Source organism: Echinops telfairi, unplaced genomic scaffold (genome assembly GCF_000313985.2).
Source record: "Echinops telfairi isolate 266 unplaced genomic scaffold, ASM31398v2 ScPeMD7_1713;HRSCAF=2227, whole genome shotgun sequence".
Classification (NCBI taxonomy): domain Eukaryota; kingdom Metazoa; phylum Chordata; class Mammalia; order Afrosoricida; family Tenrecidae; genus Echinops; species Echinops telfairi.
The window spans coordinates 19,672,510-19,696,218 of NW_022105611.1; the positions used below are offsets into that span (position 1 = coordinate 19,672,510).

A 23,709-nucleotide genomic window follows, 5' to 3' on the forward strand; every position below is an offset into this window, starting at 1 on the left:
GCTGAGAGCTCTGGGGCAAACAACGGTGCCCTCAAGATCCAGCACACACACAAGACCTGCTAGAGGTGCATGCTTGTGAGGAGGGCAAAAGCTGCTCAGGTTTCACGTGTGTGGGACTCACCTAGACAGTGGTTCAAATGGCTTCTTGGCCCATCGTCAGAGTCTGGTTCAGCGGGTCAAGATGGCAGCGTATGAATTGCATTTCTAACCAGCTCCCAAGGATATCAGTGCAATCACTGGGATAAGGGACAGTGCTGAAAAGCACCCCGCACCTCACACAGCAGATGCTCCATGAATGGTCAGGCACCCACAAGACAAAACCTTGGTGTCCACAGCCAACATTCAGTACCTAGCCCTCCACTCGCCACACCTCTTCATGCCGCTAGCTAACCAGCACCTCCCACGCCGGCTGCTGCCCCCTTGTTGGGGTTCCTACCATGTACCCCTCTTTGCACATCTGCATGGCCTCCTCCCCTGATAGTTGACCCCACCACTGAGTTGTTCCTGGTTGAACCCAGAGGCCACTTCCTGTGAGGAGCCCTCCCCATCTCAGCAGCAACTTGGTGCAAGCTCCTGTCCTGCAGACATACCAAGTAGGACCCGGTCCAGGGAACAGCCCCAGCACAGCCCAGGCTTGGCATTGGAGTGTGTGCACAAGGCCAGAAATGCCACATCTACCCTCCCTCTGCCTCAGCCAGTTCACCTCCTCTCCACCTGCCTCCCACTGTAGCCTGGGTCCCAGGGTTAGGCAGCCCCAACCTTGCCCTCAGTACCTAAGACCAGGGCCTGGCCCTCCCCAGGCCACCCGCACACACGCTCCCCCAGCTCCCTTGGGCTCTGGCCATGTCCAAGCTGAAGCCTCCAAGGTTCGGGTCAGAGCACTCAGCGGAAAGACCCACAGAGCAGTTCCCCATCCACCGCAGGCCCTCCCGTGTAGGAGCTGTCTGACCTGGCCCAGTCACTGTCCCTCCCCACCCCCCCAGCCTCAGCTCTCTCCTCTATGAAACCAGCAGTAAGTTTAGGATGCACGGCAGCACAGAGGACCAGAGGTGCTACATCATGGGTAAACCTGAACCCTGAAAAGAAGTGAAAAAAGCCTGTCTCAAAAGACCACGTCCCATAAGGTTCCACCTGCATGGACTGTCCAGACACACAGATCAAGAGACAAGGCAAACTGGTGGTTGCCAGGGGCTGGAAGCAGGAGGACTGGGAAGTGGCTGCGAATGGGTCCAAGATCTCTTTGGGGCACGAGGAAAATGTCTTAAAATTGATGGTGGTGATGGCTGCGAAGGTTGAGAAAGCATGGACTGTCTGTTTAAATACGAGACTTGTATGGCATGGGCATCTTGCCTCCATAAAGCTGTCATCTTCAGCCCTTTAGAATCTAGTAGTAGCTCCCTCGACCAAGGGGCACATGAGAGGCAGCCCACCGTGACGACAGCGAGGAGGCCCTAAAGTAGCCCTGCCCAGCTATCATGGGAGGCCTTGGTCTTTGGACTCTCCACGGGGACAGGTCCACCTGCTTCCTCATACACTCTTGTCACCTGAGGTAGCTCTTCTTTCAGCAGCTTCAAGGAGCTATTTTAAAGAGCCCCAGGTCGGGCGAACTGAACCAGATCTGAAACTCACTGACCTTTCCCCTCGCCTCCCTGCCCCTCACTGGCCACCTCTTGTCAAGTGATGTGGGCTGTCAACTCGCCTTTCCAGGATAAGGTTTCAGGTCAGCTGGGCTGTATAAAGATCAGTGCCAAGGCAGAGGCAGCAGAGGGAACAGTGAATGAGGGATGGTCAGCTCCCTGCTGCTGCCCTCCCGGATGGAGCAATAAGAAGCCGTAAAGACCCCTCTTTTCCTTTCTCTCAGACTGGACTCAGGTAAGACCCCACTCTCTTCTTTCGCTCTTTCCCTTCTCCATACTCCCATCCCCCCACCACCTCCCACCCCCGGTTGGAGCAGCCTGGAGCTGCGGGACCACTAGCCACTGTGGGACAGAGCTAATGTTCAGTCCACCCCCACTTGTCAGGCTGAGGGAAGTGCAGCCTTAGTGAGAGGCTTGGGTCCAATGCCTGCCACCTACTGTACACAGACTCCCCTCACTCTGCCGGCTGCCTCTGCTGCCATTTCTTTGACAAGCCCCTGTTAATAAGAAGGGAGGTTCTCCTTGGGCTGACCCAGAAGCCTCAGGGTTCCTCCAGAGCTTGGTGCCCAGTGCCCTCCCCCCCTGAGGGCCCTGGCTTGGCCCCCTTTCCAAAGGAGGGCAGTGGCACTTGGCCCAAGTTGTACACTAACGCGGTCCCCTCAGCAAGGGTGCTGTAGAAGCTTGGCTAGGAGGGTTGGGTCAGTCGGGGGGCCAGGGGGCAACCTGAGTGCCAGGCAAGATGTCTCAAGATGGACCGTCTGGGCCCTGCTTCAGAATCAGAACTACCTGGGGAACTTGTTTCTGACGGGGGTTCCTGGACTCCAGCCCAGACTGGAATCGGGATCTCTGGGCTGCGCGTAAACAAGCAGCTCAAGGGATCCTGAGGCTCTGACGGAAGCCTGCTGGGCAGTGGAACGGGCACAGCTCCTAGTGTCGGACAGAGCTGAGCTCCAGGCCCAGAGCTATCACTTCAGCTGTGAGACCAGCGGAATCCCCGGCCTTCCATCCTTTGTGACGAAGTGAAAACCATATCGCCTGACAAAGGGATTGAAGGAGGCCAGGCCTGTCAAGTCTCTGCACGGTGCCTGGTATAGGAAGTCCTCAGACAATTCACAGGCACCACTCTGCCCAAAGCCAGGCTGGCGGGAACATCGCACCCCTGCACCCCTCCCGTGCCCAGCAGAGCAGTTGGTTGAGGAGCCACTGGCCAGTGGCTTCTGTTCTGGAGAGGAACAAGAGCCCTTGCCCATGCCCACCATCGTGCCTTGTGCCCCATCCATGTGCCCAGTGGAAGGCCCAGGGCCCCTTAGGCGTGGTTTTCTCCCGAGCTCATATCCATCTACCCCTGCCCTCGGGTAGGGCAGGGCTCAGAGCAGCCCTGGAAGAGGCTCCAGTGCCGCTGGTCTGGCCTCCTTCCCCATTCCCATTTACCCCACAGACGACCAGCTGTCCAAGTTCAGCCACCAGCAGGGCAGCTCTGGCGCCTCTGCCTAGGAATAGGGATCTGCAAGGGGTGTGTGAGAGAAAGAGACTTCAGAACCTGCTGGCTCACCTGCCACCAACAAGCTGGGCCACAGGTCCATCGTGTCATCCCTGGCCTGTACACCACCAGCCACTTCATGTTCCCTACCAGACTGAGGGACCCCAGCATTCAAGCATGCCCAAACCCCTGCGGTGGATTCTAATCTTGTGTCCCGGTGAGTGGGGTCACTAGACAGCTGATCCTCCTTGGGCCACTCTGAATGCCAGCCTTTTAGCAGAGAAGCAGGATGAGTCGACCCTGCCCCTGCTTTGTGGGCCCCATATCTGGAGGGTGACCAAGCTAATGCCACCAGGAGGTCTGGAACCCAAAATGGGTTCAGAGGAGAAGTCCCACCTGCCTGCTGAGCCCTCTGGCCTGGGAACAGGCTCCCACGGGAAGTCAGGTCCTGCCGCAGCAGGAGGCAGAGCCCGTGCAGTGACCCCTGTGGGGCCTGGCACAGGGCAGTCATCCCACGCCAGGTGGCTTGGACCACAGGATGCCCTGGAGTCACACAGCTCTGCGTAGGAATCCACCTAGACTGTGGCTTGTTCTGGGCCTTAGTTTGTTAACTGGTGGGGTTCTTCTGGGAACAGTATTCTCGTACTATGGCACAGAGGTTAAATTCTCAGTTCCTAACAGAAAAGCCACCGGTTCAAATCCAGCAACCACTCTATGGGAAAAGATTTGACAGTCTCCTTCGGGAAAGAGTTACAGCCCTGGAAATCCCATAAGGAGGTTCTACTCTGTCCTCTAGGGTCTCTGGGTTCAAATTCTACTCAAAAGCCATAGGTCTAGGTTTGTGGGTAGAGGATGTGACTCTAGTGGAGCTTGGTTAGGAACCCTGGGGGGCAGTGCTTAAGCACTCAGCTACTAACCAGTGGTTTCAACCCATCAGCCACTCCACAGAAAGAGGACCATTGAGGAAACCCAAGGGGGCCGTTCTGCTCTGTCCCATAAGGCTGCTCTGACTCGGAGCTGACTCAACTGGTGTCCCACTACAGCCCGAGAGCTTGGAGACCCTCAGACGAAGCTCCCAAAAGTCTCCTGCACCATACCTCTGAGGGTCAGATTCTTAGATTCATCATGCTGACATTCTGAGCTTCCCCAACTCACTACACAGGAGGGGAAGGGCTGTGGAGGTCTCTGGAGAGTCTGTCAGGGCTTGGAAAAAGAGAAGCCAACAGGACGTGGGCATTAGGAAAGGCAGCTGCTTGAGTTTCTCCTCTCTTGTACACACGTACACACACACACACACACACACACACACACTGCAGATCCCAACCTCTAGGCAGAGGAACCAGAGCCTCCCTGCTGGTGGCTGAATGTGGACAGCTGCCCTTCTGTAGGACAAAGGGGAGTGGGGAAGGAGGCAGGCCGAAGGATGGCACTTCCCTTGGGTTGTTCCCTCAGGGAGGCAATCTGGAAACTGGGAAGACGGCTGTGGAGAGGGAGCTGGGGCCTGACTGCTGTCGTGTACAAGTTGGAGCCTTTCAGGGCCAGTTTTCTTTATTGACCCCAAGAGGTGCTGATGCTCCCCCAGCCTTCATCAGCATGACTTGGTTTCGTGTGCTTGCCACTTAAATTCTCATAGAGGAGCTTTGCATACATTTTAGTAACTGCAGAGGGCTTTGAATATGCTCGATAAAAGGCAAGATCATGGTACCCATAGTAACACCTTGCCAGGGCCCCTAGAAGGAACAGTGACATCAGGAGTGTTGAGTTGGGCACCATGACTAGGCCAGTCCCTCCCCATGTTGACCATCTGGCTTCACAGCTGTGAGTTGGATGTAAAGGCTTTTTTGAGCTTCATTTAGTAGAGTGGACCGAGGCTTCAGCCCCAGAGGCAGGTCTCCCCCAGCACATTAATGTCGCTGACCCTCAGTCTATGCATCCAAAGTAGGGGGAAAGGCTGGTCTAACAATACACACAGACCACCGGAAGATGACTGAGAGCCCAGCGAGAAGCCATACATCTGGGGTGAAATGATTTTGACAAGGGTGCAAAGTCCATCCGAGGGAAAAAGAAGAGCCTTTTCAATAAGTGAACATTGGAAAATTGGATGTCCACATGCAGAAAATAAAAGAAGACCCTGGCCTCATACCACACAGCAAACAAGCAAGCAAACAACAACAAAGTCAAGATGGACTGAGGACATGAGTGTGCAGAGTAAAATTACTAGGGGAAAAAAGTAGGGTCCCAGGGCAGCTATCTTTCAGAGCAGTTGTGAGAATTAAATAAAACTCTGAGGGCCCCATGGCCCAGGGCCATTCCCTCCTCCTCCTCTGAGCTTCAGCCGTGGCCATTCTCCCACATCAACCCCCCTCCCCGCCCCTCCCTCCCCGCACGTAACAGCCTTCCTCACTGCTCCAGCTGTTGACATCTGCCTACTTTTTAAGGCCTGTCATCTTCCCGCCCCCCACATGACACAGCTCAAACACACTCAGGCTATCGAGTCGATGATGACTCATAGTGACCCTATAGGACAGGGCAGAACTGCCCCTGTGGGTTTCCAAGACTGTAACTTGTTACAGGAGTGGAAAGCCCATCTTTTTCCTGTTGGAGCAGCTGGTGGTTTCAAACTGCTGACCATGTGGATCACAGCCCAATGCCACCAGGGCTCTTCCCCCCTACTTGAAGTTGCTCATATTCCATCTCAACCGAGGGTCAGAGAAAGGTCTCTCCCTCCGTAGAGTGCCCTCCTGATTGTCCCTCCCCTCTGACATTGATCACAATTTGCATTTCAGTCTTTGGTGGATGTGTCTAAGGCCCCCTGGCAAGGTCCTTGAGAGTCCCGGTGGGCAGGTCCACTGAGATTTTTTCCGCATCTCCAGATTTCTCAGGGTGCCAGGCTCAGAACCTGGCAGGGGGTGGTTCTCACCAGTGTGGGCTGGTTTTAACGGAACTGAATGCTTTAGCACCTCAAGGGAATGAGTGAGCACATAAATGGATACAGTGTGAAGGGGCGCTTCCTGCTAAACCACACACACACCCCGCCACACCCACCCCATTCACTCTTTCAGCACACCTAGCTGCTGTTCTCAACACGGAGAGTACAGCAGTGGACAGACCAAGGCCCTGCTCCCAAGGACAGTGCATCCGAGTGCGAGTCAGGCAGTAGGCCCCTTAAGGGCCACCAGCACTGTGAAGATGGGCAGAGGAGGCTGGGAGGACAGAGTACGGAGGAGTGGTGAGGTGACACTTGAGAACCAGAAGGAAGTGCGGAAGCAAGTATCTGAGAGAATCGAGTGTCTGCCTGCTCCAAGCCAAGGGCATCCCTGGGGCTGAGACTCAGCGCCGGGGAGACAAGTTAGGAAAGGGCTTTGGACTCTGTTCTGACAAAGCAGGGGAGCCCTGGGACGGGTTTAAAACAGGTGGGCATGCATGACCTGGCATGCATTCTTGGGCACCCATGGCCCAGAGGCAGAGTGGTAAGTGTTGAGTCCGGAGGAATGTTTATTGCATTTACTGCGGATAACAATCTAAAGTGAAGAGTGACACTTGGCCCTCCGGGACACAGGAGCAAAGGAGGCTTTTCCCAGGAAGCAGCTTGAGGCTGGGGACAGAGGACCTGGGATTTGAAGTCAGAACCTGGGTCTGGTCCCTGTCTGAGCCCGTTCCCCCATTTCTGCAATGAGGATACCACCAGCAGCCCGCCTGCAGGTTGGAGGTGGGGGATGTCAGGGAAAGGGTAGGTTGATTACAGGTGGATGGTTACAGGCGATAAACTGTTGGGATATGGGCTAGTGGCCCGCTTCGTTTCGGTTGCTACCTTTTCCTGGTGAATTAGGTGGAGATGTGCATTCAGATCATCAAGTCTGCACTCACCAACCGGAACGACTTGGCCGGTCTCCCAGTAGCTTGCCCTGTCCGCCGTCTCTTCTGTCTTGTAGACTAGCATCCTGCTCTTCACCAAGTTAACATCTGTCCACTTTCTAGCCCGGGGGTCAGCAAACTATTAAGATGGAAGAGCCGATCCTGTCCCTCACAACAATCTAGAAATTTTTCCAAAGCCACAAATGTATTTTTACAAACAAATGAAATCGCCGTAATCCGAATAATATCCTCTACAATTTTTTCAGTTTGACCTCAGAGTCACATGCACATACCGAAGCTTAGCCCATGATGATTCCAGAGCTAGTTTGCCGACCCCTGGTCTGGCCTCTTGCTTCCCCTTCGCTCCCTTTCCCTCCACACCTGGCAGTCATCAGTCTACTTCTCTTGATATGAAAACCCCGGTCTTGATTTTTCCTTTATGACAGGGTCTCATACAATACTTGCCCTTTTGTGATTGGCTCATTTTCCTCAGCACGATGTTCTCCAAGCACCATGCCATGTGAAGTGTGGTAGTTATATAATCGAGAGGATTAAGAGTGAATGGGGTAGAGTGTAGCCTGTCAATAAGGTCATGGCCTCTGTGTGGGCATGGCCTTCTCCTGGGGATTCTGGGAACTCCGATATTAGACACACTCTCTGCTCACTCCTGGATAGACTCTTTACTGACAAGACACATGGGGCTATGCTGATGGCAGTGAGAGCCCTGGAACTGGAGGAGCCAAGTGGAGACACACCAGCACTGAGATGCTTCCACACCACTGGATCCACAAAACTTCCCACCCACTGGCCTGTGATCTTCCTGCATTCATCATCATTGCATGTGTTTCGTGAGTCTGAAGAGGACTTTATAGACTGGTATTGGACGTATAGGCTAATATCGGACTTATGGACTTGATCTGGACTGGGCTAGGATGTTTTCTCAATATTCAATTGCTCTTGTATATAAAGCTTTTTCTTATTCACATCTGAGGGTCCCTGGATTTGTTTCTCTAGTCTACCTGGACTCACACAGAAGCTTCATAGTTTCATCCTTCTTCTTTAGTGATGCATAGTATTCCATGGTGTGTACATACCAAAGCTCACTGGTATGCATGTGGATGAGACTCACCCAGCCCAAGCCTGGCAACATCCAGCCTCCTCACTGTCCCTAAAGGCCTCAGGTGTGGAGGGGAGCCTGGGAATCAAGACCAGGCAGCACAGAATCCACGTGGCCTGTCTCTTACCTCTTGCCCCTCCCTGCACTAAGCCCAGGGCTGCAGCTCAGCCTTTCTCCTCGAACCTCCACTGGGCCCCAGAGGGATCCGGCAGAGTCTTCTGGGATCATGGTTGGACTGAAGCCTTCAGAGGTGCCTCCTACAACGGCTGTGAAGTTCCTGGGGGCGGGCACAGCAGCCTGTTTTGCTGACCTCCTCACCTTTCCACTGGACACAGCCAAGGTCCGCCTGCAGGTAAGTGCTGTTTGACCCAGGGTCATGGTTCACACCAAAGGAGGGTCTGCATTTTCCCCACACCTCTCCCCAATACGCTCTTCCGAATCCTGGCCAAGCCCTTCGCTTCACTGCCTCGCCTCCTCATCCCCACAGCCACGCCCATCCCCATGGCCTAGGTTAGAAAATATCTAAATTCCTTGGCTCAGTGTGGCTGCCCGGACTCTGGAAGCCACGAGTGTGAGATGAAGATAAGGAACTGCCTGTGACCTTGAGAAAGGCACTGACCCTTTTGTAAATGGGAAAATGGCCTGCCCCTCTGACCAGCTCTGAGGATCAGACGCCTACCAGGCGGGCATACTGTTGCTCGGGAAATGTCGCGCACACATTAGTCATGTGTGCTGCGGTGTCATGTCTATGACCAGCATGCATGTTCTTCTCAAGGTTCATCCCCAGCAGTCTCAGACCCCACCGGGCTGCTCTGCTCCCCTTGCTGCCCCTTGCTGCCCCAGCCCAGCCCAGCTCCTCACACCGTGCTGTGGTTGTCCCTCAGATCCAGGGGGAGAACCAGGGGCCACGGGCGGCCCGAAGCTTGCAGTACCGTGGCGTGCTGGGCACTATCCTGACCATGGTGCGCACGGAGGGCCCCCGCAGCCCCTACAACGGGCTGGTTGCGGGCCTACAGCGCCAGATGAGCTTTGCCTCCATCCGCATCGGCCTCTACGACTCTGTCAAGCAGTTCTACACCCCTAAAGGATCAGAGCGTGAGTGTCTGGGTACCACCTGGACTGGGCAGAAGCAGATACTCCACAAGAGGGCCCGAGCTGGGGGTGCAGGAAGCTGGTAGCCCACCCCATCCTCTCCCTCTCCACCAACCCAGACTCCAGCATCACCATCCGGATTTTGGCGGGCTGCACCACAGGAGCCATGGCAGTGACCTGCGCCCAGCCCACGGATGTAGTCAAGGTCCGGTTTCAGGCCAGCATGCACCTGGGGCCTGGGAGTGATAGGAAATACCGTGGGACCATGGATGCCTACAAAACCATCGCCAAGGAGGAAGGCATCAGGGGCCTGTGGAAGGGTAGGTCTGGGCTCTGGGCTGGGGGCTGGGGGGCAAAGTGGGCACAGGAATAGGGCAAGGAGGGGTGGTTCCAGCCTGTGCTACTGCATTGATTCTGAAAGAATATTCCAGCCCAACCTACCTCAGCCACTTGCCACAGTGTTTAAAATTCAGTTCACTTTACCAACCCCTGGCCACGCAGAGGCTGCCCTGAAGGAGTACGAAATGAATACAAGCTACCTTCCACACCCTCAAGGTTCTTTAGCCACCCTGAGGGGCTAAGACCTACCGAAACAGCCATGTCACAAGGCAGGATGTGCTCGGTGTCCTGCCCAGAGGGGCAAGAAGATGACATGTCAGTTGGGCCTCAAAGGCTAAGCAGGCGCCAGAGATGTGGACCTGGGTCGAGCCTTCCCAGAAACCATCTGAGAGGGGCAACTGCAGGACACAGAGGAGAAACACAGGAAGAGGGTAGTGGTGAGGACTGGGGTGGGGGTTGGGGGCGGGGGGAGGTGTGTGCAGGGAGAGGTGGGGAGAAGAGAGCTTTCTTAGGAGCAGAGGTTTAAGATCCCCTCTCTGACTATACATTGGTGACCTCAGCACATGCTGGGCTCTCTGCCACATGAGGGCCATGAATCCTTGCAGAAGAAACCATGACCCAGTCAAGTTGTTCAAGACCACACCATTTGAAAGAGCAAGCGCCTGGGCACAGCCCTGGCTCTACACTCATTTGATGCAGCCCTCGGGGAACCTGGTTTCTCACGTGGGAAATAAGGAGGTGGATTGTCTCAAGGATCCAGACTCCTCTTCCAAAGACAGATTTCTTGTTCGGACTCCAGCTGGGTCTTGGAGGAGAAGCATATTTTACTTTTGAAAGCTGTCGCTGATTATCTTTCAAAATATGACCCAAACACACACACACACACACACACACAGGCCTCTATTTTCTGTCTTGGTGAGGACATGGGGACTGTGAGGGTTGTAAAACAGTGTGAAGAAAGTTGTAGAATCTGCTCAGCTGCCATGGGATCATCTGGCTAAGGCCACGGGAGTAGGGTGCCAGGTCACCCCCAAACGGAGGGGGTGACGGGAGAAATGACTATGGACAAGTTATCCACTTCTCCCATCCCCATTCATTGGCCCCCCTCTCTACTGCCTAACAGGAACTTTGCCAAACATCACAAGGAATGCCATTGTCAACTGTGCTGAGATGGTGACCTATGACATCATCAAGGAGAAGCTGCTAGACTATCACCTGATGACTGGTGAGGCCGTGGGTCCCAGGTTGACTGCCCTCCCACAGCAGCCTGCTGGGGACACAGTAGGGTGAGAACCTAGAAAGCCAGATAAGAGAGCACCTGAAGGGAGCTGGGCTGCAGAAGGAGTAGAGCGAGGACTGGTGTCCAGTAAAGAGATGGGCACAAAAGAACCCTGAAGACCAGGGTTCCAGCTCCAGCTCCACCTCTTCCTGTGTAACCTTGAACTCAAGGTCACTCTATGACTTCAGGTTCCATACCAGTCAAATGCAGCTACACTTCTTATCTCTCCAATTCTGAGACACTGGCAGTTCTATTTTGCCAGTATTTGCCATGAGCTCCGAGTCTTGAGGTGACTCAAAGTTTAACAAGCTGGACTGCTAACAGAAAGGTTGAAGGTTTAACTCTACCAAGAGTGCCTCAGAAAAGAAGCCCCGGTCCTCTACTGAAAATCTTAGCCGTGGGAACCCCGGCTGACAACACACGGGTTCACCGTGAGTCAGAATCAACAGCAATGGGAGGCTTTTTTCTTAAAAATAGCTGAGCCCGTCCAGTCAGGGTACAGTGTAGCAACGATGAAACATACAACTTTCCTCAAGTTCTTTAATGCTTCCTCCCCACCACTATCATGATCCCAATTCTACCTTACAAATCCGGCTAGACCAGAGGATGTACACTGGTACAGATAGGAACTGGAAACACAGAGAATCCAGGACAGATGATCCCATCAGGACCAGTGCTGAGAGTAGCAATACCGGGAGGGTAGCGGGAAGGTGGGGTAGAAAGGGGGAATGGATTACAAGGATCTACATAAAACCTCCTCCATGTGGGATGGACAACAGAAAAGTGGGTGAAGGGAGACGTCAGACAGTGAAAGATAGGACAAAATAATAATTTATAAATTATCAAGAGTTTATGAGAAAAGGCAGGGGGGAAGGGGAAAAATGATGAGCTAATACCAAGGGCTCAAGTAGAAATGAGAATGATGATGGCAACAAATGTACAAATGTGCCTGACACAATGGATGTATGTATGGATTGTAATAAGTTGTATGAGCCCCAATAAAATGATTTTTTTAAAAAGAGCTGAGCCCTGGGCAGGTGAGAGATCTACGGAATCCACCCTTATGCTCCAAGCATTCGCTGCTTGTCCTCAAGGAGCTGGGGACAAGCAATGAGCACGTATGGAACAAAGCATGTGTGTGCCCTGTTCCACAGCCTGGTGTTTGCTCTTCCTTCCTGTCTACAGACAACTTCCCCTGCCACTTTGTCTCTGCTTTTGGAGCTGGCTTCTGTGCCACCGTGGTGGCCTCCCCAGTGGATGTGGTGAAGACCCGGTATATGAATTCACCCCAAGGATGCTACCGTAGCCCAGTGGACTGTATGCTGAAGATGGTGGCTCAGGAGGGCCCCACAGCCTTCTATAAGGGGTGAGCCTCCTCCTCTGCCTCCACATTCTCTCCCAGAGAAGCCAGGGGAACTGGCTTCTCCTTTCCTTCTTTTTTCAAGTATCTGCTATGGGTCAATCACTGTGTTAGACAGGATTCTCTAGAGAGATAAAATCAAATTACTGATAATTTAATATCTTTATAAAGATAATTAGATATACAACGAGAAATGAACTGTTAAATCATATACAGATAAATATATAATACAAGAAATAAACAGTTAAATTAGAAAGCACTACAAATGGCTTAGTGCAACTCAAGTCTGTGAGAGAAAGTTGAGAGACTAGCAGTCCTTCAAGTCTCTGTCTGATGCCAGATCTTCCTCTATTTGTAGAGAGAGCTAGGCTATGTCACCACAGCAGCCAATCACAAGGCAGGTCACCAACTGCCAATCCCCAGCTCCAGAGAAGTCTTAAAGGGAACTCAACTTACAGCAACACAGTCCACAGGCTAGGTGTCCCACAGGTAGTGTAGCCTTTAAATTGAGGCACAGAACAAGCAAGGCAGCCGCACACTGGTCCGATGATCACAGAATGAGAGATAAGAAAGGCAAGGCTCACCAAGCCATTTATCTCTCTGCCCTTCAGTTAATCCCACTTGTGTTTATCAGCCAGGCTGGCACAATAAACTATCTCAATCACAGATACAGAGGGGGAAAGCAAGGATGTAAATGCACAAAGGAAACACCTATAGAAGTTAAACAAGCCAAACAGAGTGGCCCAAACCTGATTCGGAGAGGCCAGGAAGGCTGAAAAGAAGGAGTTTGTTGTGGTTAGTTGCTACTGAGTCAGTTCCCACACATTGATCAATGTGTGATCAATGTCTGCAGAGTAGCGAGCCTGAGACCATCCAGTCCACTACCATGACCATAGGCATGACCAACAAGGAGCTGAAATGCCCTGCTCACTACTCCAATATGCCTGAAGGGTACTTGCTTCCATGTCTTTACATTTACGGTTCCCTTTGCCTAGAATGCCTTTCCTTTGCCAACCACGGGCCCTGAATTTTAGCCCTCCTTCACGACTAGTGCAAATACTACCTCCTCTTTGATACTCTTAGTGACAAAGTTTCCCTCTTCCCTGTGAACTTCAACCAGCAGCACCTTGATACCATTTGTATGGCATTTACCACCTCCTACGTTATATGAGTCTTGGTGGTAGTGGGTTAAGTGTTGGGCTGCTAGCCACAAGGCCTACAGTTCAAGCCCACTAGCTGCTCCATAGGGGAAAGATGAGGCTGCTGCTCCTGTGAAGTCCACTGAAGCAGTTCTACTTTGCCCTAGAGGTTCACTAGGAGTCCAAGTCGACTCTGTGGCAGGAGGTTAGTTGGAGCACTGGGCGTGGCGTTTTAAAGCACTCAGATGACTGTAATGTCAGTGGTGTGAATCCACCTTTCCCTCTGTGGGAGAAATATGTATCTGTCTGCTTCTGTAAAGATTTGCAACCTTAGGAACCCTATGGGACACTCTGTTCAATAGAGTCACTATGAGTCTGAATCAACTTGAGAGCAGTGGGCCTTTTTACCTCGTTTTACAAGTTAGGTGAGATAAAATTATTCCCTTGTGAGAGCAAAACTCCCTGAAGGCAGGAAACGGTGGCGTACGCACCTTTCATCTCCCAGAGTCCCTAGCACAAAGCCAACACTCAGTAATGTTGGTGTGTTAGACAGGGTGCTCAAGAGAAACAAAACCAGAATGCTAATAATTTTTTTATATATTTAGATAGATAACATAAGAAATAAACAGTTAATTAAATTATAAAGCAGTACCAATGGCTCAGTGCAACTCACTTCAATGAGATAGTTGTGAGACACTAGCAGTCCTTCAAGTCTTGAGGACCACCAGGTAGAGCAACTCAGGCCATCCGGGCACAGGCAGCAAACAGCAAGGCAGGTCACCAACAATCAGCCAGATGACAGGGTCCAACAGCCCCCAGCTCGAGATGTAAATTCCAATAGTGTGGCAAAGCAAGTCTTGAAGGAACCTCAAATTACAGCAACACAGTCCATGGGTTAGATGTCCCACAAGTAGTGTAGCTTGCAAATTGAGGCAAAGAACAAGCAAGGCAGCCGCACACTGGTCCGATCAACAAAGAGCAAGAGACAAGAAAGACGAGGCTCGCTGAGCCATTTATCTCTCCGCACTTCAATTAATCCCACATGTGTTCATTGGCCATGTTGGCACAATAAACGTTAACTATCTCAGTAGGTGAATAATAATCCTCATCTTGATAACTGAATCGGTATGCTTTAGGCCTTGTGCTAAGCAGTTTATACATATTATGTTAACATCCTGAACTGTGTAGTACCCTTCACATTTTAGGGGGACAGACTGTGAGAAGTTAGGAAACCTGTCCAAAATTACACTGTTGAAATAGTACCAGAGTCATGACTCAAACCCAGACACTAGTTCATTCTCAGGACAGTTCTATAAAGAAGCCGTTGTTCACACGACATGTTATTATCTGGCCAACAGTAAACACTTTAGCTGACCCTCTTGCCTCCCTCTGATGCCTTCAGCAGATCACTTTCTGGATCCTGATGTTAATTGGACCCAACCAGCAAATAGCAACCACCATCTCAAGAGTAAACTCTTGAGAAGGAGCCCTGGTGGCGCAGAGGTGGTGAGTTGGGCTCCAATCCCTAAGGTCAGCAGTTTGAAACCGCCAGCCACTCTGCAGGAGAACGACTGGGCTTTCTGTTCCCATACAGAGTTAACGGTCTGGGGAACGCACAGGGAACCACCCTGTCCTATAGGGTCACTATGAGTCAGCACTGACTCTATGGCAGTGAGTTTGGTTTGGTAAGCTCTGGAGCAAGGGGATGGCATTATAAAATGGTATTTCAACTGGCCAGCTGTTCCTTTCCTGTATGTGCTGCTAGCTTTAGTCTTCCTTTGATCTACCATCTCAATTCATTCTTTCACTCACCAGACACCACTGAGCATCTGGATGCGCCAGGCGCAGAGCTATACTGCCCTCAAGGAGCAGCCAAGAAATATATATGACATTTCTTGAGCATTTACTGATCCTGGCCCTCTGCACATGTGTGCTTTACTACATACCTCATTTTACCCTCCTGACCACTTCATGAGGTACCACTTTCCTCATTTTTAAACCAAGGTTCCGAAAGATTGAGTTACATGGCCAAGGCCTACAGCTAGAAACAGGTAGAGCTGGGGTCTGGATGCAGAGTTTACCCTGTCTACCGCCAGGCCGTCCTCCTTAGGAGGGGCATAGACTGGACTCAAGAAGAACATGGGCCTAGGTGGCGGTGCCTGAGCTGAGTCCCACAGGGCAAAGGGCACCTTGCCAGGGGCAGAAGTGAGTGTGGGGCATGCCAAGCAGAGGAAGCAACATGAGCAAATGCATGGCAGTACGCAGGCTCAGCATCACCAGAGAACTGTACCAGGAGATGGGGTTCCGAGGGGGTTGGCAGAGAGGGAGGCTGAAGAGGAAGCCAACGAGGAAGTCAAAAGACTCCCTGAGTCTGTGAAGCACAGCTGAGGCAGGGGACTCTCTCAGAAACACATCTGTTGGTGGCACAGGCAGGACTCTCTCTGGAGAGTCACTAGATTTGGTGCCACACTGTGAAACTCCTGTGGGTGCCAACCCTGGGTTGAGCTCCAGCTTCTAAAGGGTGTCCTGGCAAGGAGCCTCCTTGGCACTGACCATGCAGACTAAGTGAACTCAGCAGCAGGGAAGGCGGGCCATCTCTGAGGTGTACCCGTCCTGTGATTGCACCTGAGTCACGCGGCGTGCCTGTGCCCCGGTTTCTGAAAAGGGCACCTGGCAACTCTAACAGTCACCTTGGAGAAGTATCGTGAGAATTAACTGGGGCAATATGTGTGAAACTCGCTGACAACATGTTCAAGATGCATGTTTTCTTTGTCCTTTTCTGACTCTCACGTCTGCCTAAATTACAACAGTGGAGATGGTAAACTCTGCCTGCTCCTGACTGACGGGGACTCTAGTCCCGAGGACTCTTGGTCCTGTGTCTGATGCTGTGTTTGGGGGACAAGCATGCGAAGTGATGGAGTTTCGGACTCTTAGTCTAGTCCACCTGATGTTTTGCCTGTTTATTTTATCAGATTTGTGCCTTCCTTTCTGCGGCTGGGAGCCTGGAACGTGATGATGTTTGTAACCTATGAACAGCTGAAACGGGCCTTGATGAAAGTCCAGATATTACGGGAATCTTCATTTTGAATAAGACCAGAAGGCCGAAAGATGGACTCCAACAGTCAACCCATGCCCACGTGGGCACAGACTCGCCACCCATGTTTACAGAACTGTATACTTGCTGTAGGACTCCCAGAGGTAGGGGAGAAGGAAAGATTCCTATTTAGCACTTTGTCTTAAAGACACTTAATTTTGCGCTGGCAAGATGGAAAAGTGAATTATATTAATTTTATAAACCCATTAGGTTGGATGCCTAACATTTAGGCAAGAGAAAATAAACCCAAATAGATCCACATGGATCAAATGGAAGTTTTCAATAAAACTGAGGTTTGTAAGCTTGTGTCCCCTGAACACCTGATTAGATAATGAAGCACAAACAGGGAAGACTGCAAGCCTGGGACAAGAGTGGCCCACAATTCAGGCGGACATCAGCCCACATGTCTAAAACACAAAAAGGCCACACAAAGTGTAGGAAGCACAGCCTTGGGGTAAGCGCGGATCTTCGCCCGTTTGTAACTTGCCTGCCACGCAGAAAACCTGAGGGGGGAAGAAGAGGAAACCTTTGACCGGTGCCAAACGAGTGGATGCCAGGCCAATGCAAAGCTGAGCCTTGTAACTATTCGCAGGAGACACTGGACAACGAAGAGAGACCCTTGTTCCCTGTCCTCTCCAAAGGGGAATCATTCGGTCCCTAACTCACTCACAGAGGGGTGAGGAGGATCAAGTGAGAAGCTGGATGAGAAAGCGCATTATGAGCGCGGTACAAACGTCAATGGAAGGACAAGGCCAGGGGAAAGAGAACTGCCACAGAAGTCTTAGAGAGATGCACTTGTATAGCCTTGAGACCAAAGGAATCCGGGACATGGTGACAGGTGGGAGGGAGGAGAGAGGGAAGGTGACAGGATGAAATGAAGCCACATGAGTTCTGTCTCCAGACAGCCCCCACTCCCTGCTGGACCTAGAAGGGCTGGGGAGCTTGCAGGGAATGGAGGCAGAGGTACATGGTGGCCCAATGATCTAAAGTAGCTGGACTCGGAATTTTTAGAAAATAATTTTGATTCAATAAAGGAATTAATGCTTCTTTTCTGCCGTCTCATTTTTGGACAGCATTTTCCCTTTTCACTCCCTACTTGTCAGATTGAGGCTTGGTCCGGTCAGCAGGCGAGCTGACCTCACGAGCCGACACTTCCCTCTGCGCTCTAGTCCAGTGACTTCGGACTAGTTGCCAAGCATTTTAGGGCTTCAGCTACTCCATCGGTAAGAGCAGGGTGTGATCCCAACGGCCCAACGCTCGAAGGTTTTATGATTGGAAGGACCAGGAGAGGGCGTCCTCCAAGCCACAGCCTTCTGCCAGCAGGAAGCAACTCCTGGGAAGGTCACATCACCAGCTGAGGCCCCCGAGGAGGTGCGTTAGAGCACCTGTGGGGAGCTGTCAGGAGACTCTTGGCAAACTACCTGCCTCCTCATTCATCTCAATACCAAGCTCTTCTCCTTGCCTGCCTTCCCTCCTGTGGGAAGGAAACTTCTTAAAGATGATATTTCTAAAGTGATCACAAAAAAGGGCACAAGAGTGAGGGCAACACATTATTCCCCTGCAAACTTCAGACGGACCATCTTTCAAAGGGATCACAGAAACCCAGAATATCCATGTCTTTTTCTGCTGCTAGGCAGCCTTGCTATGGCAGAAACGCATTCACATCTCGCCCTCACCACTTGCGATCTTTATACCTCAGTACTGTCAGAAAAGCGGAAATGGTAAACCCGACCTCACAGGCTTGTTGTCAGGGGTTGATAACCTAATAGCACCGACTCAAACCAAACTCACTGCCCTGGAGTCAGTGCGGACCCATGCTCACCTCACTGACTAGGTACGCCACACCTATCAGGGAGTGTCAACCTGAGACTGTGGTTCTGTAGGAAGGTGCTGTGGACTTGGGAAAGAGACAGATACCATCCATACTCCAAAGCAGAATCTCTGATAGGTAAAAAAAAAAAATCTGCAATTGTTCGCTACAGATCAGTAAGTAAAAAAGTTTGTGCTTATCTTGCTTACGAGTGATCTGCCTGTTTGGAGGATCCTTGATCTCATAAAGCGTGTGAGAGACAGGCTCCTCCTCTCTCTTAATCCTCCACACCCTAGGAAAATGCAAATATCCATGCATCTTCAGCATTACCCAAATTATAATTTGAGATGATCTCAATAGACTCTATAATTCAAACTAAGGCAAAATATAAAAATTATTGTAATTTAATGTCTGCTTTGGCTGGACATATGGCTTTTAAATTCAATGCATAATATAAAAAATTATTTTTTGTGCTGACTTGACTGACATGTGCAAAAGGGGACCTGATATCACTGTGGGCTAGTCTTTACGTGCTAAACCACAAAGTGAAGAGTTCAAACACACCAGTTGCTTTTCATGAGAACGATGAGGTTGTTGGTTCCTGTAAAGATTTACAGTCTCAGAAACCCATATAGGATTGTTATGAGTCAGAATTGACTCTTGTAAGTTCCTAGAGGCCAGGAACTATACCTTCCACAAACTTCTATAAAGAAATAGTAACCCATCATCTACCCAGAGAGTGCTATCCAAATGATGATACTGAAAGAGATAGGGGATAAATTATTTTACAATATATTTTTATTGGGATCAGGAGCCTAGTGTCTTCAGCCTCCAGGCTTTGGGAGAGGGAAAAGGAAGTGTAGTGGGAGGAGATCGCGAACGAATGGCTCTCTGAGTTCTGCGCTTTCACCTGATCACCTTCCCCTCTCCTGACCTTTGAGCCACATCCCTCTCCCAACCACCCCCTGACCCAAGTAGATAGAGAGCTCATTCCTGTGCTGCCCTAGCCCCCAGTCCACCCCTGGGCAGAAAACAGAGCCCAACAAGCAGAGTAAACCTACTCCCAGGCCCCCACTCACCCACAATTCCCACTACATTCACCACCACGCCCACTCTGAGATCAACACTCCTGTTCCAGCACCATTGAACCAATGAAAGATGACAACCTACATCCATCTTCAGTCACCCTGCATAACAAACAGAGACCCTTGCTTGTGTGATCCAAAGTTGACAATTACAAAATTGAAATATGGCAAAGGGAAGAGTATCAGAGCTAAAATGATGAACACCTAATTGGTAGGAAGCTCTGGAGGACAGTGGGAGCCCAAAACCCACCTGCAGAGTCTCTGGTCAGATGAAGCCTCGGGCACATCCCCTCTAGCCACAAGCAAGAGTCTCCAACAACCTCACTTGGTTGCCTATGTGGTGGCCTTACTAGGTGCAAAAATCTCTTACTTGTTCCATGACAAAAATTTCTTCTCTGACTTTTAAAATGATTTTTTCTTTCTTACTTGTTATTTGTATTTTTGTCTTTATATTATTATTATGTTATCCTTACCACTTTTCTTCAATTTTGTTTTTTATTGTTTCTGTTGAGTTTCCCAGCTTGTGAAGCACAGAAGGAGTGGACGTGTAGTGATAATAACTGATGCAAGGGTTTATAGGGGATCTAGGGGTAGGGAATGGGTGACAGGGAGGATGATAAAGAGGATTTCAGGAGTAAACAAGGAAGGCAGGAGCGGGGAGGGGGGCACTAGAACTAATTGTGATCGCACAACTCATTTTAAAGGCAATTTAGCCATGGGAGGGGAATGATTGTACAATTCTTGAGATGATCCAATTCTTGAGTGCCAATAAAACTGCTGAGAAAAAAAGAGAGAGAACCTATGGACTAGGAAAAAAATTTTAGCAAAACATAACTGACAAGTGTGTAATCTCTAAGGTTTATAGAAAACATCAACATGTCAACAACAAAAAGGCAAATGGCCCAATTTAAAAATGGACAAAGGTCATGAACACGTTACCAAAGACACTGCTAGAGAAATGCAAATCAAAACTACAGTGAGCTCTCCCTGGCAAAAATAGCACTGATAACAAACAGAACAAAGATGCTGGAGAGGTCATGGAGAGATTGGAACTCTTCACACTGCTGGTGGAACTGCAAAATGCTCCAACTGACAGGCTAAGGGAAAGAGGGTTGTCTCTGCCGAATGCCTGTGCTAAACAAAAATTATCTGGCCAGGCCACAAATACAGGGTTTCCTGTAAAAATAAATGAGGTACACATTTATTTAAAACCCATTTGGGGGGGACCTATCTAGTGATGGACTCAAGGTCTGAACGTATTTGGTTAAAGAACCCAAAGCAAAGCTTGGGTGTGCAAACTAAAAACCTGCAACACTAGTCATACACGTAAAAGCATCCACTAAAAACCCACTGCTTCCCTCAACGACGCCCTCTAAGTGGGGATGAGAAGGGGTACAAGCAGAAGTGGGTCCCGGCTCTTTCTCTTTCACTTCCACTGCCCTACCTTTCGAGGCATTTTTAGGTGGTTCTCCACTGGAAACTCCACGTGGCTTTCGAAGCTCCCAGAAGGGTCCCATTTTTGGTCCCTGACTCTTGCTCGGCTCCCCGCTGGGCCCTATGTGCTTTCCAGAGACAGTGTGTACTATCTGAGGCTGAACTTCCCCAAACTTCCTTTTCACTCATAAAAGCTTATTTGGATTTACAATAGTGTTTCTGCTGTGAGAATTCTTGCAGCATAGGGAAGGCGAGAACCAGGGAAAACTACCCCAAAGCCTATCACAACCATAATGGAAAAGGTATGATGCTTCCTTAAAAGGTTAGGCATACCATATGATCCCTAATCCCACTCCTAAGTATATATGTTTGGGAAATAAGAGCCGTGACAGGATGACACATGCACACCCTCCTGTTCATTGCAGCATCATTCACAACAGCAAAACGGTGGAAACAAGCTGGATGAATGGATAAACAAACTGTGGAACACATATGGGAAACTGAGGCCTGGAAGAGAATTCTTTATTCTCATATCTAAGAAGCCTGGGAGGTCAAGGTTCTGGGTGGAGGGAGGTCTTCATAGATGTGAGTTAGAGATGAGTCCCAATCACATTCTCATAACTAAGATTAATCCCCACAATTTCCTCCCATAATAGTGCTACCCCAGAGTACTCTCACAAGCACAGGACTGTTAGCTATCAGCCAGCATGTTGCTATCGCTCTCCCTGCTTACTCTCCCTTACCTGCACCCAGCACTGGTGTTAGGTTATTCCCCCATGAACTCAGGGACCTCTAGGGTTAACGTACAGCCCACTTTGTTACCTATGAGGTTACCTGTAATTAGGAGGGCTTGCATGCCCCGAGGCTCAATCTAAGAATACATTCTCTCTCTCTACTGCCTGGACCTGGTTCCTGACACCAGGGAGATGAGCACCCTGAAACTTTTCTGTCTCTTCATTTCTTCCCTTCAATTATACAAACGTCCCTTAACACCCATCGGATGTGAGGCTGGATCCCACAACTACACAACAGTAGAGAATAGGGATGAAGAGTTGAACATTTCACAGTGTGGATGAATCTGGAAGATATGCTAAATGAAGCAAGCCAATCCCAAAAGGGCCAATGGTGTATACGATTACTTAGAAATAACCACAAATCATTCTTTGGTGATTACTAGGGAAGGGATTGGAGAAGTCAGAACAGTACAACCAAGGCAAAGGAAGACAATGAGAAATATGAAAGAAGGAAGGACAAGTACGCTCAATGCTGTAACAACCAATCCTGCAGCAGCAGTAGTAGTAAACAGTAACTTGTGAGTAGATTGGAGGTGAAGGCACTCATGGACATATATAGGTATGGTTTAGGATATTTCTCCATACATATTTGTAAATTCTGCATGTGTGTGAATATATATATATATATATATATATATATATATATATACACACACACAGAGGGCACAATATAGAAACTACTTAAGGCTCTGTGGCTGAATTACTGGACTTGAAAGCTAGGACCGTAGTTACATAGGACATCTAGGTCAATTAGCAAAACACAGTTACCTAGTTCATAATAATAATGCTGTACAGCCTAATCTGGTGAGAAGCATCTAGGGTCTTAAAAGCTTTCAAGTGGCATCTAAGAAGCAACCATTACTATCTTACCACCTAGAGCAAAGGAGAATGATGAAGACAAACTCAGAAAGGATGTAGTCCAAAGCACATGAACTTATAGGCTCCTCTAACCTGAAAGCAGAATTAGATAGAGCCCAGCTACCACTACCTTCCATGCTGACCAGGACCACATGCTGACCAGGACCACAATAGAAGGCACCATTTAGAACGGGAAAAAAATGTCCAACAAAATTCTAATATTTTTAAAAAAGACTAAACTGACTGGTCTGAAAGAGACTTGAGCCCAGTGCCCTAAAACAACCTTGGAACTTAAAACTCAAGAGACACCTGAAGGTCACCTCTCAGTCATATAATAGACGGGGCAATAAAGAACGTGCTCCTTAGAATAACCAACTATAGAAGACCACAAGGGCAGCATTTGCCCCAAACCAAGGACAAGAGGGCAGGACGGGACAAGGAAACCACATGAATGAGAATGAAGAAATCGGGGAAAAAATGGGGAGAGTGCTAACACATTATGGGAATTGCAACCAATGTCAGGGAACAATCTGTGTATTGATATAACATTTTACATGTTGATGGGAAAACTGACTTGTAGCTTTTACCTACCTCACTCACTGCCATTGAGTAGATTTTTTCCCTAAAGCACAATAAAACATTCAACTAAAACAACAACAAAAAATTGATTGGATAGATCTCTTTCCTTGCTGTGTGGAAGGTGGAAGCAAACCCGTCAGCCCAAGATTCTACGGTGCTGCGCTTCCAAGTACTAAGAGCTTCCTCAAACCACAGAGGGCCTTTGCAGTCTTGGTCCCACCTTCCGTCACCAAGAAGCCAGGAGTGAGAAATACTGAGGTCAGACACCAGTTAAGGCACACAAAGGCCCGTCTCGTAGTTCTGTGCACCACTTTCCCCACCACCACACTCCCCTAGACACCCACCTGTAGTCAAGTCATTCAAAGTCTGCATTTACACAAATTGTTATGGTTTGGGCAGAATCAGCCCAAAATGAGATTGCTTGGGAACTGACTCAGTCACCCTGATGATCAATGAAACTAAACTGCCTGCCATGACGTCAGTTCTAACTCAGCCACCCTCTAGGACAGAGTAGAACTGCCCCGTGGGTTTCTGAGACTGTGAACCTTAACCAGAGTACAGAGCCTCAGCTTTCACCCACATTGGTGATCGAATGGAAAACTGCCCAGACAGCAATCTTGTAAGTAAGGCAATCGTTTTATTTTTCTTTCTGTTTTATTTATAGACAGTATTTTTTATATTAAATCATTTTATTGGGGGCTCATACAACTCTTATCACAATCCATACATACATCCATTGTGTCAAGCACATTTGTAC

The 23,709-nt window shown here is 49.8% G+C and overlaps 1 protein-coding gene across 2 annotated transcripts; it reads left to right on the forward strand.

Moving 5' to 3' along the window:
- The first annotated feature begins 1,778 nt into the window (after positions 1-1,778).
- UCP3 (uncoupling protein 3) lies at positions 1,779-17,442 on the forward strand. Of its 2 annotated transcripts, none has more exons than XM_004708819.2 (7): positions 1,779-1,872; positions 8,240-8,441; positions 8,974-9,184; positions 9,301-9,501; positions 10,644-10,745; positions 11,985-12,165; positions 16,271-17,442. In XM_004708819.2, the coding sequence occupies exons 2-7, from the start codon at positions 8,316-8,318 to the stop codon at positions 16,383-16,385; spliced, it is 936 nt and encodes a 311-aa protein (XP_004708876.1). In that variant the 5' UTR covers positions 1,779-1,872; positions 8,240-8,315; the 3' UTR covers positions 16,386-17,442. The 2 variants fall into 2 exon arrangements, with proteins under 2 accessions (XP_004708876.1, XP_045149186.1); XM_045293251.1 differs by having other exon boundaries at positions 8,245-8,441.
- The last annotated feature ends 6,267 nt before the right edge of the window (positions 17,443-23,709 follow it).